The sequence below is a fragment of the Quercus robur genome, chromosome 3 (assembly GCF_932294415.1).
Source record: "Quercus robur chromosome 3, dhQueRobu3.1, whole genome shotgun sequence".
Classification (NCBI taxonomy): Eukaryota; Viridiplantae; Streptophyta; class Magnoliopsida; order Fagales; family Fagaceae; genus Quercus; species Quercus robur.
The window spans coordinates 57,370,804-57,386,546 of NC_065536.1; the positions used below are offsets into that span (position 1 = coordinate 57,370,804).

Here is a 15,743-nt window from a genome sequence, read left to right on the forward strand (position 1 = left end):
AACATATTTCTTGATATGAGAATAGTTTGATAATCAACACTATTTTGGGAAAACCCCCAAAATTAGTAAACACCACTTACCTCTTATTTGCAAAAATATGAAATCAACCACCCTTGAGTCACACTAAATCAGTAGAATTAGAACCTAGCAACACCAAAAATAGGTTCATCAATACACGAATTTCCCACTTAAATCAGTTTTCACATTTAAATAGTTTAATCTATCAATATTAAAGCCTACCACTCTGATTGCGGTACTGAGGCTGCCTTATAATTCAAACTTTATGTAGGGCCTAGTTTTGCTCAAATTTCTTTTCCCTTTCTACTGCCCAATTTCATTCCTAGTTAGTGGACATTTTCTTTGCTAATATAGAAAGACAATGAAAGCATTATTTTGATGTCATTGGAAAGGGTATAAGAAATATCTAGATATTTTCTTTGTTGGAAATTTCTTGTTTTAAGAAGGCATCTCAACCTACTAGTGGCTGAAAGGTCAATACTATATTTGACAAGGAGAATAGGGGAAAACAAAAAGGCTATATGCATCATTCTTACTCCAATATAATAACAATTATAAGTCATCTTCTCCATTAATATGATGATAGGTGGAGATTGATAGGTCAAACACATGCCTAGAAGTCTTTTTTCTTTTAATATATTGATAGGTTAGGTTTTATAAAGTGATGCCTATTATCCTATTAGATACTAAAGTAACTTCAAGCGCAGCTCTTTCTTGCAAACGTGGGACAAGTCTAGCCATTGAATATTCAACTCCCTAAATTTAGAGCAAAAGGAAACCATACCTGTTGCAATCTCACATTCAGCCGCAAAGCAGGAAAAAATAAGTTGTTCAACCGTGTGTTGCAGCTAAAACAAAATAAAATCTTTTATATATATACATGTATCTTAAGAGATAAAAGGCTAGGATTTTTAAAAGCTTATAAAGGCCCATATATTTACTTATGCCACCTCACTTGGGCTTCATATTCCATAGTATTTATCTCATCTTTAATATCTTAGGTCCAAATCAATTAAATCCATTTAATTGTAGGCCTCCTTTTTAATTTACGTATAATAATTAAATTGATATCAAAATTATGGATGTTATAGATAGCGAGGAAGCAGAAATCATGGCTTGTAGGAAAGCTTTGGAATTTGCAATTGATGCAGGTTTCACAGAGTTGTCCATTGGGTCACATTCTGAACAATATACAATGCTAGCTTCAGGGACTTGGATGGTACACGGTTGGCTTTCTCAAGCGTAGTGCAAATTCAGTGGCCCAGTACGTTAGATATGTAGACGATGAACTGATTTGGTTAGAGGATTCTCCTCCATTTGTGCCATGGAAGCTTTGTAATTTGATTGTACTCATATTCAGCAATAAATGACAAATGAGTTTGGCTTCAAAAAAAAGACTTGGATAAAATCGATATGCAAGAGCTAGACTTCACCATTCAAAAGTACTAGAAAACACATAAGATGTTATAGAGAGAATTCTATGAGGTAGATAAAAGTTTCTATCAAAATTAATCAAGATTCGTATTTCCACAATAATATCTTGGTACTATTTATTGAAAATGATCAAGATAATATGGCCATATTATCTTGAAATTGGAAAAAAGGGGGGGGGGGGTGGAATTGAATTTGTTTTTGCTAGGAGGTCCTGCACATGGTTATGGTTGATTGCGTTGTGTGTTAATGAAATACATTCTCAATCGATAATTGTCCCAAAACAAAAATTCATTGAAGCTTTAACATCGAATCTCATGTGTTGCACGTTTTTATCTTATAATGCATATATGATAGTAAAGGGACTTATTTGTGTTCATGTTAGGGCATACAATTTTATCTGCAGGTGAAAAGGATTAATGGTTAATATTTTTTCTCTTTAGATGGCACATTGGTATAAAATAGAGCTCTATGCACTAAATCTTTTAATGGACTTTTCAGTTCACACATCCCCTTTTCCCTTTTTAAGTGACTTTTTGTAAAAAAATTATTGTGTGGTAGGTGGAATTGATTTTGTGGAATCTCAAGGAAAAAGAGGGGTATTTTGTAGGAAAAAGAAAAACTTTACTTGGTATCCAAGAGCAAGTGATGGTAGACTAACTTATGAAGAACTGTACAAAATGCAAGCCCACTATTTGTGTTGATTTGCTAGCTAATTCCAATTACTCTAACCATGTTGTCTCTTCCTTGTAGATGATTGCAGGATATTGGTTTCCCTTCCCTAGGTTCGGATCAACCACTATTTCGTGAAGCCAACAAATGTGGGAACAAATTAGCTAGGATGAGCACTATCCAAACTAGTGATTTTGTGATGTATGATAGTCCAATATTTAAATGGTCTATATGTCAATAAAACTTGTCCTGAAACTCAGATTAGCTCTTTAGTTTTAATAAATTTCCATCTTCTACCAAAAAATAAATAAATAAAGACAGTGAGGTTTCAAGTTTGGGCAAGAGAGAAAAATTGAAACAGAATTTTAGTTATTCCATTACTGAATCATGTGTTCTATCTTCTACTTTTACAATTCCCTCCTATTTTTACTCTCAATTCAGCAATCCCATTATCAAATTATTTGTCAATTTGACACCCTCATTATTGAATAACTCCTCTCTACTCAGTCGCCCTAAACTTCACACATCATAAAATATTTTATGATAAACATTCCTATCCATAATATTGGGCAATTGTAAAAATATAGGCCTGGTTGGATTCCACTTTCTTCACTTTTTCATTTTTCTTCTCTCTTAACCAAATAAAGGAAAGCTAATATAGTAATATTTCCCTTCCCTTCTCTCTTCTTTCCACCATCAGTGTCAAGGAAAAAGAAAAACTCTACTTAAAAAAACGCGTGCTAGACTAAAGAGGTTACTTTTCCAGAAAGTCAAACACGTGTGCTAGACTTCTCTTTGAACTTTGTTTATGGGTCTATGTTGGGCCTTTGGTTTTTTGATTAAAAACAACATTATCACAATTGTCGGGAGGGTTTTTTCTTTTTCTCCAATTTATTCATTTTTCTCAACTTACTTATAATTTGTTTTGAAACTTGTCCATTCATAGGTATTGTTGTACTTTTGCCTAATTTATTTTCAAAGTAAAATAAGCCTATAAAAATAAACTCTTTCAAATACATATTAACTAATAGAAAAATGCTATGTTCATAACATTTTCACAATAAATTCTAAGTGACATGTTGTAATTGGTTGTAATAGATAGGCAAAAAAATAATTTAAGTTATAGATTTAAATTAGAACCAATAACTACTTACCATCTATGATTTGTTGTGAAAATATTGTGAATGTAGCCCTCTTCTTTTTAGTAATATAGTATGCTATCCTTAATTAGGAGAGCCAGGTTCCTCTCTCAATCATCAAATTATTAAAAAAAAAAAAAAAAAAAAAAAAAAAACAGTTTCAAAATGCTAAAATAGAAAATGGTTTTTTTTTTTTTTTTCAACTCCAGAAAATGAACAATTATGGAAAGTGGGAAGTGTTTGATAGATATTACATCCCACTTTCGATTGACTAATAAGATACGAAATTTCCATTCCGTTTGACCACAAAGAAAGTTCAAAGATTTATTTTAGGTTTCACACGGAAACTTGCATGATATTTCAATGAAAATGAAAAAGGCATCAGTATGGTTGTTGGAAAGTTCAAAGAGTTTAAGGGGTGTTTGGTACATGTTTTCAAATAACAATTTTTAGTTTTTAAACAGCATTACACGTATTTTCACACATTTTTTCACCCACACATATTTCTACTCATGTTTTCAAACAACAATTTTCAGTTTTTAAGTGCATGTACCAAACACCGCCTGGTCATACCATAAGCAATGTAAAAGTATCAATATGGCACTTAAAAGTTCAAAGAGTTGGTGGTCACACCCAAAGCAAGCCACCTTTAAAGGATCCTCTTGCTTGCATTCACCCTCTTCCTAATTTGTCATTCACTTTCTTGAATTATATTGACAACCCCTTCACAGTTTTCTTTCTCCTCCTTTCAGATCTTTACAATTGTCTGTTCATAAATCTTGATGGCTCTTGTCACTAGCGAAGGAGCCTCATCTTCTTCTTTCACCCACCAACCCAAGAAGTTTGATGTCTTCTTGAGTTTCAAAGGTGAAGATACCCGTCTTGGTTTTACAAGCCATTTGTATAATGTTTTGTGTCAACAAGGTATTAACACCTTTATTGATGATAACCTTCAAAGGGGGGAACAAATTTCTACAAGTCTTCTCCAAATCATTGAAAGCTCAAGGATTTCAATAATTGTATTCTCTGAAAACTATGCCTCCTCCACATGGTGCTTGGATGAACTCGCTAAAATTGTTGAGTGTAAGAATAATGACCAATTAGTGCGACCGGTTTTTTACAACGTAAGTCCATCAAAAGTTCGCAACCAAAAAGGAAAGTATGGAAAAGCATTATCTAAACATGAAAAAAAATTAAAGGATAACAAGAAGTTGCAGAGATGGAGAAAAGCTTTATATGAAGTTGCAAATATATCTGGTTGGCATTACAAGCATGAGTATGTTCCTATATCTAATGACTACTTTTATATTTTACAAGTTCTAATGGTTTTCTCATTAAAGAAAAGTTTTAATGGTTTTGTAATTAGCAGTAGATTTTATTGTTAAACAACTTCTACTACATGATGATTGTCCTTTTCCTTTTTTAAGTTTTTCCAAATTAAGAATTTTTTTGATCATACCTTCTACTAAGGCAGTTAGTTATGGGTCAATAGAAAAAATAAAATAACATAATATTAGATTATCTTACCAAATAATAAGGAGTTTATCTAATATGTGTTTTAAAATTTTTTTAGAAGAAATTCTTAATAATTTTGTTCAAGAATTAAAAGTGGGATTTCAATAACTTGTGCCTCTTGTCTAACTGGATTTTCCATGCGATTTCTTGCCAAAACTTAAAGCTAATTTCCTAGAAAACCAATAATTAGAAAAATCCCAATAAAGATATAGTTCTTGGAAAAATCTGCGGTGGTAAATTGTAATGCTCAAATTGAACATCTTGAATTTAGTTTAGGTTCATATTTGAATTTTATAATTTAACTGTTTACATGTCTTGTATGCTTTGTGAATGACAGTCGTGCTGAATTTGAATTTATCCAAGAAATTGTTGAAGAGATCTCAAATTTTAAATTAAATCGGATGCCATTATTTGTTGCTCAATACCCTGTTGGAATAAATACTCGCGCAGAGGCCATAATATTGCAATTATAAATTGGGTCAAATGATGTTCGTATGTTAGGTATGTATGGCCCCGGTGGAGTGGGTAAAACAACCATTGCAAAAGCTGTTTATAACAAAATATTAGATCATTTCGAAGGAAGCAGCTTTTTGGAAAATGTTAGAGACAAGTCAAGGACATTTGATGGCATTATCCAACTACAAGAGATACTTCTTCGTGAGAGCCTAGGGATGAATGGACAACTGAAGGTGTGCAATGAATTGAAAGGAACCATTGCGATAAAGAACATACATCGCAATAAAAGAATTCTTCTAATTCTTGATGATGTGGATAAATTTTACCAAATAGAAAGATTGATTGGAGGATTTGATTGGCTTGGTACTGGAAGTCGAATAATTATAACAACAAGAAATAAACATTTCTTACAAACTTTAAGAATACATCATTCGACTTATGAGCTTAAGGAATTAGATGATCATGAAGCTCTTGAACTATTTAGTATGCATGCCTTTCATAAAAACAAACCCGAGGAAGATTATTTAAAACTTACTGATCAAGTTATATGTTATGCCAAGGGCCTTCCATTAGCTCTATCAATAATTGGTGCCAATTTGCATGGAAGAAGTGAAATGGAATGGAAAAGTGCATTAGATAAGTACAAAATGATTCCTGACAAAGATATTCAAAAAGTACTCCAAGTAAGTTATCAAGGATTGGATGAAACGGAGCAAGATATTTTTCTCTATCTTGCATGTTTCTTCAAGGGTCTTTACAAGGATTATGTTATAGATATACTAAATTCTTGCAATCTATATCCAGTTATTGGTATTAAAAATCTTATAGATAAGTGTCTCATAACTGTTGATCAATTTAAAAAATTATGGATGCATGACTTGCTACAACAAATGGGTAGAGAGATTGTTCGACAAGAATCACCACAAATACTTGGATTGCGTAGCAGACTATGGTGTTATAAGGATGCTTTTGAAGTACTAACGGAAAATAAGGTATAACTTCGTTTCATTCACCTTTTTACTTTTTTTCATAGGGAAAATTTAATGACTTTGTTTTTTGGTTTTTCCTTGATATAATTTTTTCTTTATTTATGAAAGAAAATTCAAGTTTGTCAACATGGTTAAAATTTAATAGTTATTATATTTTTAGTGAATTCTTTTGTATGATGTGATTCACTAAATGTTTTGTTCAATTAGGGATCTAATAACATTCGAGGCATAATGATAATCTCGCCTGAACCAACAAAGTTGCAACTAAAAGCTAACTGTTTTGAGAAGATGGGAAATCTCAAGTTCCTTTTGGTTAGTAATGTTGATACTTGTGGAGATCTTGAATATCTTCCCAATGGATTAAGGGTGCTTGATTGGTCTAGATTTCCTTCATCTTCCCTACCATCCAATTTTCGTCCTCACAACCTTGTTGTACTTAACATGCCACAAAGTCCCATTATATTGGACAAGATTTTCGAGGTATAATTATTTTTATTTATTTATAAATTATTATATAACTTCATTAAACTATATTTTAACATTCGCTGAAGTTAAATTTTGATTTTTTTTTTTCCCTACAGAGGTTACAATGTAAAAGCTTGACATATATGAATTTCAGATCTTGTCAATACATTAGAAAATTACCGAACTTATTGAGTGCCACCCCAAACATAAAGGAATTGGATTTCCGTGAATGTAAAAAATTAGTCAAGCTTCATGACTCTATTGGATGTCTTGCTAAGCTTGAAGGCTTGGATCTCGGGGGTTGCTTTAAACTTCGAATTCTTCCAAGCTGCATCTCAATGAAGTCTCTTAAACTTTTAAGTCTTTTTCGGTGCGAAAGGGTTAACAGGTTGCCCGATATTCCACAAGAAATGAAAAATTTAAGTATCTATGTTTGGCACACACTTCCATTAGAGAACTTCCTCCATCATTTAGGAATCTCACTGGGTTTGAGCGATTAGATTTTGGTTCTTTCAATTTGTGCCATCTTCCAAGAAGCCTCGATCAATTGCAACAGCTTCGCATACTCAGGCTTCTTGATTATGACCATTTGCAACAATATTTGTCAAATTATGGTTTTCTAAGGTTGAATTTTCTACAAAAGTTGACTTCTTGTTTCACCCCCTCAAAGAAATGTTCATTATTGGGGAGTGAAGATTTGAGCCTCCAAGAAAGCATTGTCAAATTCAATAGATTACAATTGCTTCAGATTAGGGATTCCAAGTTACTTCAGAAAATTCCAAAGCTTCCAGAAAGTATAAGAGAAGTATGGGCAATAAATTGCATCTCATTGAATTCAGAATCAGTAAGAGAATTATTCCTTCAGGTACCCTTCTCTCTTAAAGTAATAATAGAAACAATTTTGGTTACCTTTGCAAATACATTACTAGATTTGCTAAATTTCAATTTCTCTAATTTCCAAATTGCATGCAGCTTAGAAGAAAGTTAGAGCTTCCACAAAATACAAAATATGGAGACAACATATTAATGGATTCTTATTCACGTTGCAAATTATCGCATCAGATTGATTACTCTTCCAAGATTGGTTGCTCTTCTAAGATTGATTACTCCCTCTCCCTCTTCAAGCCCTCACGCACTCTACATGAGTTTCTGATGAATTCTATAAGGGATTATAGAGAGTCATATAATATTATAGTAACAGGAAAGAAGATTCCAAAGTGGTTCAACCATCAAAGTATTGAAAGTTCCATATCATTTTAGATTGGTCCTAAATTTCCAACCATTGCGGTTTGTTTGGCTTTTCATCTAGTTCCATTGAAGGATAGTTATGCTAATAATGATAAGTACGGTTCTATTCGTGATGATGTAATCTGTTGGGATTGTGATGTCAACGTTTTCACCAACGGTCATACGCAACCTTTCACGATGGGGGTGGACTTTTATGATCTGAAGTGTGATCATTTGTGGTTTTGCAGTGTTTCTCATAGCCAATTACAGCAGTATTTCAGAAACATGATGCAAGGTGATCAGAATCTTGTTGAGGTTTCATGTAAAATCTCTTGGTGGAGTAGTAGAAATGGAAAATTCGCTCCTGTGATTGCAAGGATGGGGTTACATGCAGAATGCATTTGTCATCCTCCAAATTCTGTTATCATTGATGACAACTCTCAAAATGTTAATGACAACTCTAACTACTCTGAAAATGTTGATGATAGCTCTGATGACAATTGACACAGAGCTTGCACCTTTACTATCTTCTTTCTCCACTTCTAGTGGGACCATCTTCAGTGCATTCAAGCAATGATGGCTGTGATGTGGTTTTGTCATCAATTGCCCATATGATTCAAATGGGTCTGACTTGGTTTTGGGATTTGACTCAACTGTTGGAGTTGGGTTTGATTTGGCTTCCTCTACAATGGCCAATCCATCTGCAAACTATGATTCTGGCTTTAACCCATATCCATAGTAGAAGAAAATGAGAACCTCTTGATCAAATTAACCTATGATTTCGTTTTCCTTTGCATCACCTTTTTTGAAAACCAGAGTATGTCTCCCTCTTTAGTTGTATTGTTTGATTTACATCTTTGTCACTTCTTGTTCTCTTTCTCTAAATTAACGCGCTCATTAATAAAGGGGTACTAAGCCAATTTGGAAGGATATAGTTATGCAAAGAAAAGAACAGAATTAATAAAAGAAACTAGTAATTTGATCTGTTGCTGAGTTCTATTCCTTTTATGGGCAAAGAAGTTTGTGAAATTATTCTAGGAAAAAAAAACATTAAATTGTTCTGTTTAGTGGACAAGTAAATCCAAGATGGATATTATAATTTTATATTGATGAAGATTGACATCTACTTGATCATAGTATAGAGATTACTTGTACTGAATTTGAATTATTGGTATAATTAGGTGAGCATATTTTTTATGGGATTTTGGAGGTGAAGAGTGGTCTTTGGCAGCTGAGGCCTATTCAATTTGGCAGAAGTAAGCATTTATTTGTTAGGAAGAATAGAAATCTTACTAATAGATTTTGCTCCCTTCAAAAAGGGGGAAAATAACAGTTCTTTTTTTTTTTTTTTAAATACTGTTTTATGATTTTAATTGTCTTAAAATGTAGATGAATTGGGTGATTGTGATAATAAAAAAAAAGGGCAATTGAGGCCTTAATGCTATGATCACCTACCTAGACTTTTGCATGGTTAGAGCCATTTTCCAATGCTGATTTCCCTCCAATTGTTTGTGTGTAGTGTATTGGTATTTATTTTATCCTGGTTGTACTTTCACAAGTACAACTTGTTGAGACATACTAATTCTGTATCATCATTTGTTTGAAGAAAATTCTATATCAAGTTCTGTTAGAAGATTCATGTTCTCGTATTTGCACAATATATATAATCACACATTTTATTCTTTTACAGGGTATTCAAATAAACATGCAGCAATGCTTCTACCAAGTGAGAAATCTTATGTCTGGGTCGGTTTTTTACTAGTTGGACATGTTTTTAATAAATTTTCTACACAACAAGATGTTGTGTAGAAGTTAGAACTCATGGCTAGCCCTTCTTTTTATTCAAACTTTGCTGACTCCAGACTAACAATTTTGTTTTTAGTTTGTTTTGTTTTTTAGTTTTTTGCTTCTTGGATTTGCTTTTAGTTCATTTTCTGCATAAGATCTTGGTTAGCCCTTTCTTTTTATTCAAACTTCAAGACTCCGAACTAAGGATTTTTTTTTTTTTTTAAGGTATACTATTTTGGTTTCCTTTGTTTTGATGTCTATTCTTCTTCTTACTCTAACCCGCTGCCCATTTTTTTTCCTTATAGACATTTATGTGATCCTCTCACTCTTGATTTTTAATGCCAAAGTCTCTATTCATCTTTACAGGCTGAGGACTTGAACTAAGTGTTTTATTTATTTATTTTAAAGGTTTAAGGCTTAGTGGAGGAGAGTTTTATCAGGCTGAGAAGTTGAACTAAGGATTTATCTTCTTTTCTCCGCTTAGTGTTGACGCCATTGGTTTTCATACAAAGGTGTATGAAGTTGGTTAAATAATCGGTCTATAAATGAATAAACATTGTCATTCAATGTTATCCTAAATACAATCCACTAATTAAAGCGACTATGAATATGTCTAAGATCTCCCCCAAATTCTTTCCTAAAATCCCCAAATAAAACAAGCAACGGAAAATGTTCTGCAATTTGGAACTAGAACTTTAGAAATTATTATAGTCTCTTATGATCTCTAGCACTTAAATGAATTTAAGGTCAACAAAAGAAACACTAGTTTCTTTGTTTAATCTTGAAGCATTTTAGTCTTCTCTAACAATCCCCTTCCCCTCCCCCTCCCCCCCCCCCCCCCCACCCCAAAAAAAAGTCTAAAATAGCGTATGAAACAAGTAACAGAAAATGTGATGAAAGAAAACGCTATCAATTTGGAACTAGAACTATAGACATCATTATGACTTCTATTTTCACTTGGAGATATTACGGAATTCTATCTTCAGGTTTGGGTTGTTTTATTTTTACAGGAATAAATTGTAAGTAGATTTGTTTAACTGATATGGCCCTAATTTTCTCTTAAATTGCATATGCAGATCTCATAAGTATGAGAGCTTCCTGTCTCGTTTCTTTTAAAACTAACTACCACAATTTCAGAATGTTGCAAATTGTATGTATAAGCCACACTTTTTATAGGCTAGCAACTAATTCATGCCTTTTGATCATCCCATTGTTTTCCTCCTTCCACACACCCATTTCCCTTTCTGGTTTATAGTACTCTTTGGCCAACTCCTCTGTTCTTGACTATATAATAGAAAAAGAGCCCCCAAAAGGAGATGTCAACCTGTTGAACGATAGATGCCAACTAGGATTGAATAGATTTCTGTTTCAAAATTGGTAGCTTGAAGCTTGAATTACACGTGTGGATAATTATTGTAACAACCAAAGGAAAGTGCTAGCCACATCTGCGTTTATTAGCCAAAACGACTAGTCAAGTTGTAAATAGGGTCCTCATAATCACTTATAAACCCAAGATCCATTTAGTAAACATCTGATGTGGGAGTCAATGAGATAGGAAATGGGTTATGGAAGAAAATTTAGGAAGCCTACTTTGGAGACCGTGAAAGGACTTGCACATAAGTCATTTTCAAGTTTAATGAGGGAAGAGGGAGATTTGTATTTGTATTTGGAGTTGATGAAACATGAATTGTGTTGGGAAGTCTAAAATTTACTGTAGTACATCAACTCATTTACATATGCTTATAGGTCTTATTAGCTTGTTGAAAAATATTATAATAAACATAATTATGGAATGGTCTTTTAAGCATATGACTTAGATTTCTGGTGTGCACTATGCACAAGTATTGCACTTTTATTTTTGATAATCTGTACAAGTCTTACACTGATAATAACAAAATTTAAGCAACATTAGGAACTTCAGAAAATAGATAATTTGTGCAATCCACCAACCTAAGGGTAATGGATCCGCAAAATTTGGTGATAAGTAAGAAGTAGTATAGCATCATAAAATGGTCTAAAACTTCTTCTTTTTTCCTGAATATAATAGTATGGATTAGAATCATTTGTCATTTGCTTTAAATTTGATGGGAATTATATGTAATTGGAGGAGACTCCACCTTGTGTACAAAGCTTAAATGCCTCCAATGTACAGTTATTTGTAATTATTAATGAATTTCTTTATATATATATATATATATATACAAAAGCTTCTTCTCAATTTATATATAAATATATATATATATATATATATAAATTGAGAAGAAGCTTTTGTAAAATTTCAAACATATACAAATTACTTCACTATTGTGTGAAACTAACTTTTCTTACCTTTGAAAGTTTGGGAGGGAAAAAAACTCTTTCATATGTTAGCCTTTTTCTTTATTTTTTTTTTTTTTTAAATATCTTTTTCAAAATAAGTACACAATGGTAGCCAGTAAAATGGGTCTATTGAGAAGAACGGCAAATTGAAACTCGTGATACATGAATGTTGATTTGGATTTGGATTTGGATTTTGGATGATCTCTTTTGTTTTTTTGTTTTTTTGTATGTTTACGGATGGGAGAAGTGACATTTGTCAAATTTCTGTGTGTTTTAACAGATTTGGTTACAGGGCAAGATAGACTTCAGCTTATGTCTCGACTCTCCACTGTGACATTCTCAGTTCTTGTCAACAGACCCCTAACTGGCATCTTCAGCATTATAGGGGTTTGAGTAAAGTGGATTGTAGGAGCAACAGGATTTCTTTTTTGGTTTCCAGGTGGGAAAGGGAATTGAGATTTCATACTTCTTTATAGATGACCATATATCAGCTTCTTGTGGAGATGTACAACTGAGCTAAGCTATCTTAGTTGTCTGCTTCTTTTCTTTGAGACTCCCGAATTAAAAATGAAATGGGTTCTATGGGAGAGTATTGGCAGTTGTTTAAGGCTATAAGGTAGGTTCTATTTTCATGCCAATATAAGTTTGTGGTTGCTGCTAGAAACCATGTTTTAGGCTGTTTGGAATACTAATGTTATAATCCAAGGATTGAATCGTAGGGCCATTAAATTTACCATTTTTGTAGTCTTGATTAAGATGATATTATTAGTTGTGTCTACTTTCCCAATCATTATCTTTAAATCAAATATATAAGCAAGCTGACATGGCAGTCTGTTAGGTTCTAAATGTTTAGAACAATTGGCAAATCGTGAACATAAACTTGCCTAGATATAGATCTTAGAGTCTATAGGTTTTATTAGACAATGCTCAATGTGATTCAAGTCAAGATTCAAGAACATACAAGCTGCAGGAAGAAGATTTCATCATCCGTCTGGTTCGATCGATCGAAAGACAAGCTCGATCGATCGAAAGTCGTATCTGCAGAATTTTAATTAAGCCCAAACAGCAGTTTAAGCCCATTTAGGATTAGGGTTTCTAATCTACTTCTCCTAGTATATAAAGGAAACCCTAAGCACGTTTTTGTGTGGATTTTCAGAGAGAAAAGAGTGTGTCTCTTTTGTATTTAGGGTTTTGTTCCTAAAAAGCTCTCTTATGTCTTCTACCGGTGCTATTCCTTGAAGAATCTCAAGATCCAGTATTGTTGAAGTTGCTGCCTTCTCTTGTCATCAAAGGTGTTGATGATCTAAACCTTCAAGGGTGGTCTTGGAGTCACAAACAGGAGAGTTTGTGTTGCTAAACCTTTGAGTGGGATCGCAAAGTCACAAATGGGGGTGTTTGTGTTTTGCAAAAGCCAAAGAAAGAAGGCGTCCGTTGATTCGGAGCTTGCACGTGGTCGTGTCAGTAAGTTCTACTGGTTGGTAGCAATAAGAAGTCGAGCGTGGGGCCTTGTAAGTCTTATTGTATGAACTTCGATTCTTTCTAGTGGATTTTCTTTTTACCTTGAGGATAGCTAGGTTAAATCCTCCCCAGGTTTTTTTCCCGGTTTGGTTTTCCTGGGTGATCATATTTTGTGTTATTTATTTTCCGCTGCTTTGCATGATTTGATCTTTTATATTGTGATAACCTAGACTTGTTTAATTGGACTAAGTAACAACTTGGCTAATTACCTAGGTTTAATCAATTGTTTAAGGGGTCTAAAAACCTACACAGTCCATATTAAAACTAGTGTGGTGAATAGTTATTAATAAGTAAAAAAAGTGTTGTTAGTAGTGGGTCCAGATTAAAACTAGTAAGAATTTATCATACCAATAATTTGTAAATATATTGTAAAATAGTTTGTAGTTATAGCATTACTCACTTAGAGAAATGCTACGTCCACAACATTTTTACAACATTTTTACAATAAATCACAGGTGGTTAGTTGTTATTGGTTCAAATTTGAAATTAACACTAAGATTACTTTTTTGCCTCAACAATAACAACTAGTAACAACTTGCCACATATACTTAAAGTTAAATCATTGACTAGGGTGCTCTCGCGCTTTGGTGCGTAGTAGCAGTTGAGTGTCTTGCAGTTCTTGCAAGAAGTGGAGTAACCTCCGAGTGTGTGAGGTAGTGGTAGTGGGGTTTTCTTTTGTCCCCATTTACTTTTAGTGGTGCAAGTTTAGGTTTCTGAGTTTTGGAGGAAAAGCTCAGTTGAAAGAGTTAGCTGTGGCAGAGGAACTGGAAGAGTTGTGGAAAAAACTAAAGTTCACGGAGGAGGAAGATACTAGAATAAATTTAGACAGTACTAGTACGAAAGCAGCAAAAGCGGTGGGAAAGTGTTGTGCTCTAATGAAGATTTGGACTCAGAGAAGTATAAATCTGGATGCTCTGAGGAAAAATCTGAGAATGCTATGGAAACCCAATAAGGGGGTCCAAATATCTGAAGTAGATGAGGAAGTTTTTCTGGTAAAGTTTGGAGATGTGAAAGACAAAAAGAAAGTGCTGGATATGTGTCCCTGGAGTTACGAGAAGCAACTAGTTATAATCCAAGAATTTGAAGGGGAGTTAACCCCAAAGGAATTAGATTTAAAATGAGTTCCCTTCTGGGTTCAGATTTATAATCTTCCTTTGAAAAGCAGAACGAGAGAAACAGGGTGGGTTATTGGTTCAAGCTTAGGGGCAGTGCTGGAGGTGGATGTGCTAGACTCAGGTGTGCAATGGAGTAGATGTTTGCGTGTTCGTGTGCGCATCGATGTTACAAGGCGGCTGGTGCGAGGGAGGAAGATTACCATTGAAGGAGGTGAAGTAAAATGGGTTAAATTCAAGTACGAGAGGTTACCCAACTTCTGTTACAGGTGTGGGCTTCTAAATCATGCCCTTAAGGACTGCTCTGATGATCAGGATCAAAGAATTTCGAAAGAAGATAACTAGCTTCAATATGGGGCTTGGCTAAGGGGTGAACCAGTCCGGTGGGGTGGAAGGGAGCTGAATAAACAAAGCTATGGTGGTGTGGAGGTACAATGATCTGGGGTAACAGGGGAAGCTACGACGAAGCCGGCGAAGTTGATACACACGGCAAAGGAAACATCAAGGGGCAGTGGAAGTAACATGCATGAGACGTTAAGCCAGGAAAACAACTATCCTACACAAAGTATGGAGGGTCTAGCTCACCCTATGCCCATGTCAGTAAACTTGCATGAGAATGGTAAGGTTAAAAAGGTGATGGGAAAGCTTGAGGAGAAGGAAGCTAAATTGGGGAAGTCAAGTGTTGAAAAGCCTGTGGCCAAGTCGGATGTGATGGAAGACAAGCAAGTGAAGACAGCTCATAATCACGTGGCTCTGGAAGTGAAAGCCTCAAGTCAGGCGCCAAACCTTGTGTCCAATTTAAATGATGTTGGGCCAATGCTTGAGTGTAAGGAATTGGGCCCAATAGCCATGTGTTTTGATGAAAATAAAGGCTGGATTTCAGAAACCTTGGGTCCAACTAGTAGGCATTGGAAAAGGCTTGCACGAGAAGTTCACAATAAGGCAGCCCAAATTGGAGGAGACCCAATTAATGGAAAACGTGTTGGCCCAACTCCACTTCAGGAATTAGATCCTAACTTAAGTGATCTGAAACGCAGAAAGGGGAGTACGGGACAGAGCAAAAAGAAGAATGGAGAGGAACAAATGGTTGGCGG

General features: G+C 34.3%; 2 protein-coding genes across 3 annotated transcripts in view; both read left to right on the forward strand.

The window, feature by feature from the left end:
• LOC126718523 (disease resistance protein RPV1-like) overlaps positions 1–12,779 on the forward strand; it is a 161,567-nt gene extending 148,788 nt beyond the window's left edge. The window contains exon 9 of one of the 2 annotated variants that reach the window (XM_050420770.1): positions 12,300–12,779. The gene's annotated coding sequence lies outside the window, so the exon portion shown is untranslated. The remainder of the gene's footprint in view (positions 1–12,299) is intronic. The other variant, XM_050420769.1, reaches the window with a different exon arrangement.
• On the forward strand, positions 1,097–8,416 carry LOC126719834 (disease resistance protein RUN1-like). The gene is made up of 6 exons (XM_050422346.1): positions 1,097–1,244; positions 5,277–6,223; positions 6,428–6,700; positions 7,074–7,550; positions 7,658–7,905; positions 8,161–8,416. Exons 1-6 carry the CDS (start codon positions 1,097–1,099, stop codon positions 8,414–8,416), a joined length of 2,349 nt encoding a protein of 782 aa, XP_050278303.1.
• Positions 12,780–15,743: the final 2,964 nt, after the last annotated feature.

Excerpts from the sequence above, each read along its gene's own strand:
- LOC126719834 (XM_050422346.1), top strand. The coding sequence starts at position 1,097 with ATGGATGTTATAGATAGCGAGGAAGCAGAAATCATGGCTTGTAGGAAA. Across the intron at positions 1,245-5,276 it reads AGGGACTTGGATGGTACACG|GTATGTATGGCCCCGGTGGA; the intron begins GTTGGCTTTCTC and ends TTCGTATGTTAG. Across the intron at positions 6,224-6,427 it reads AAGTACTAACGGAAAATAAG|GGATCTAATAACATTCGAGG; the intron begins GTATAACTTCGT and ends TTGTTCAATTAG.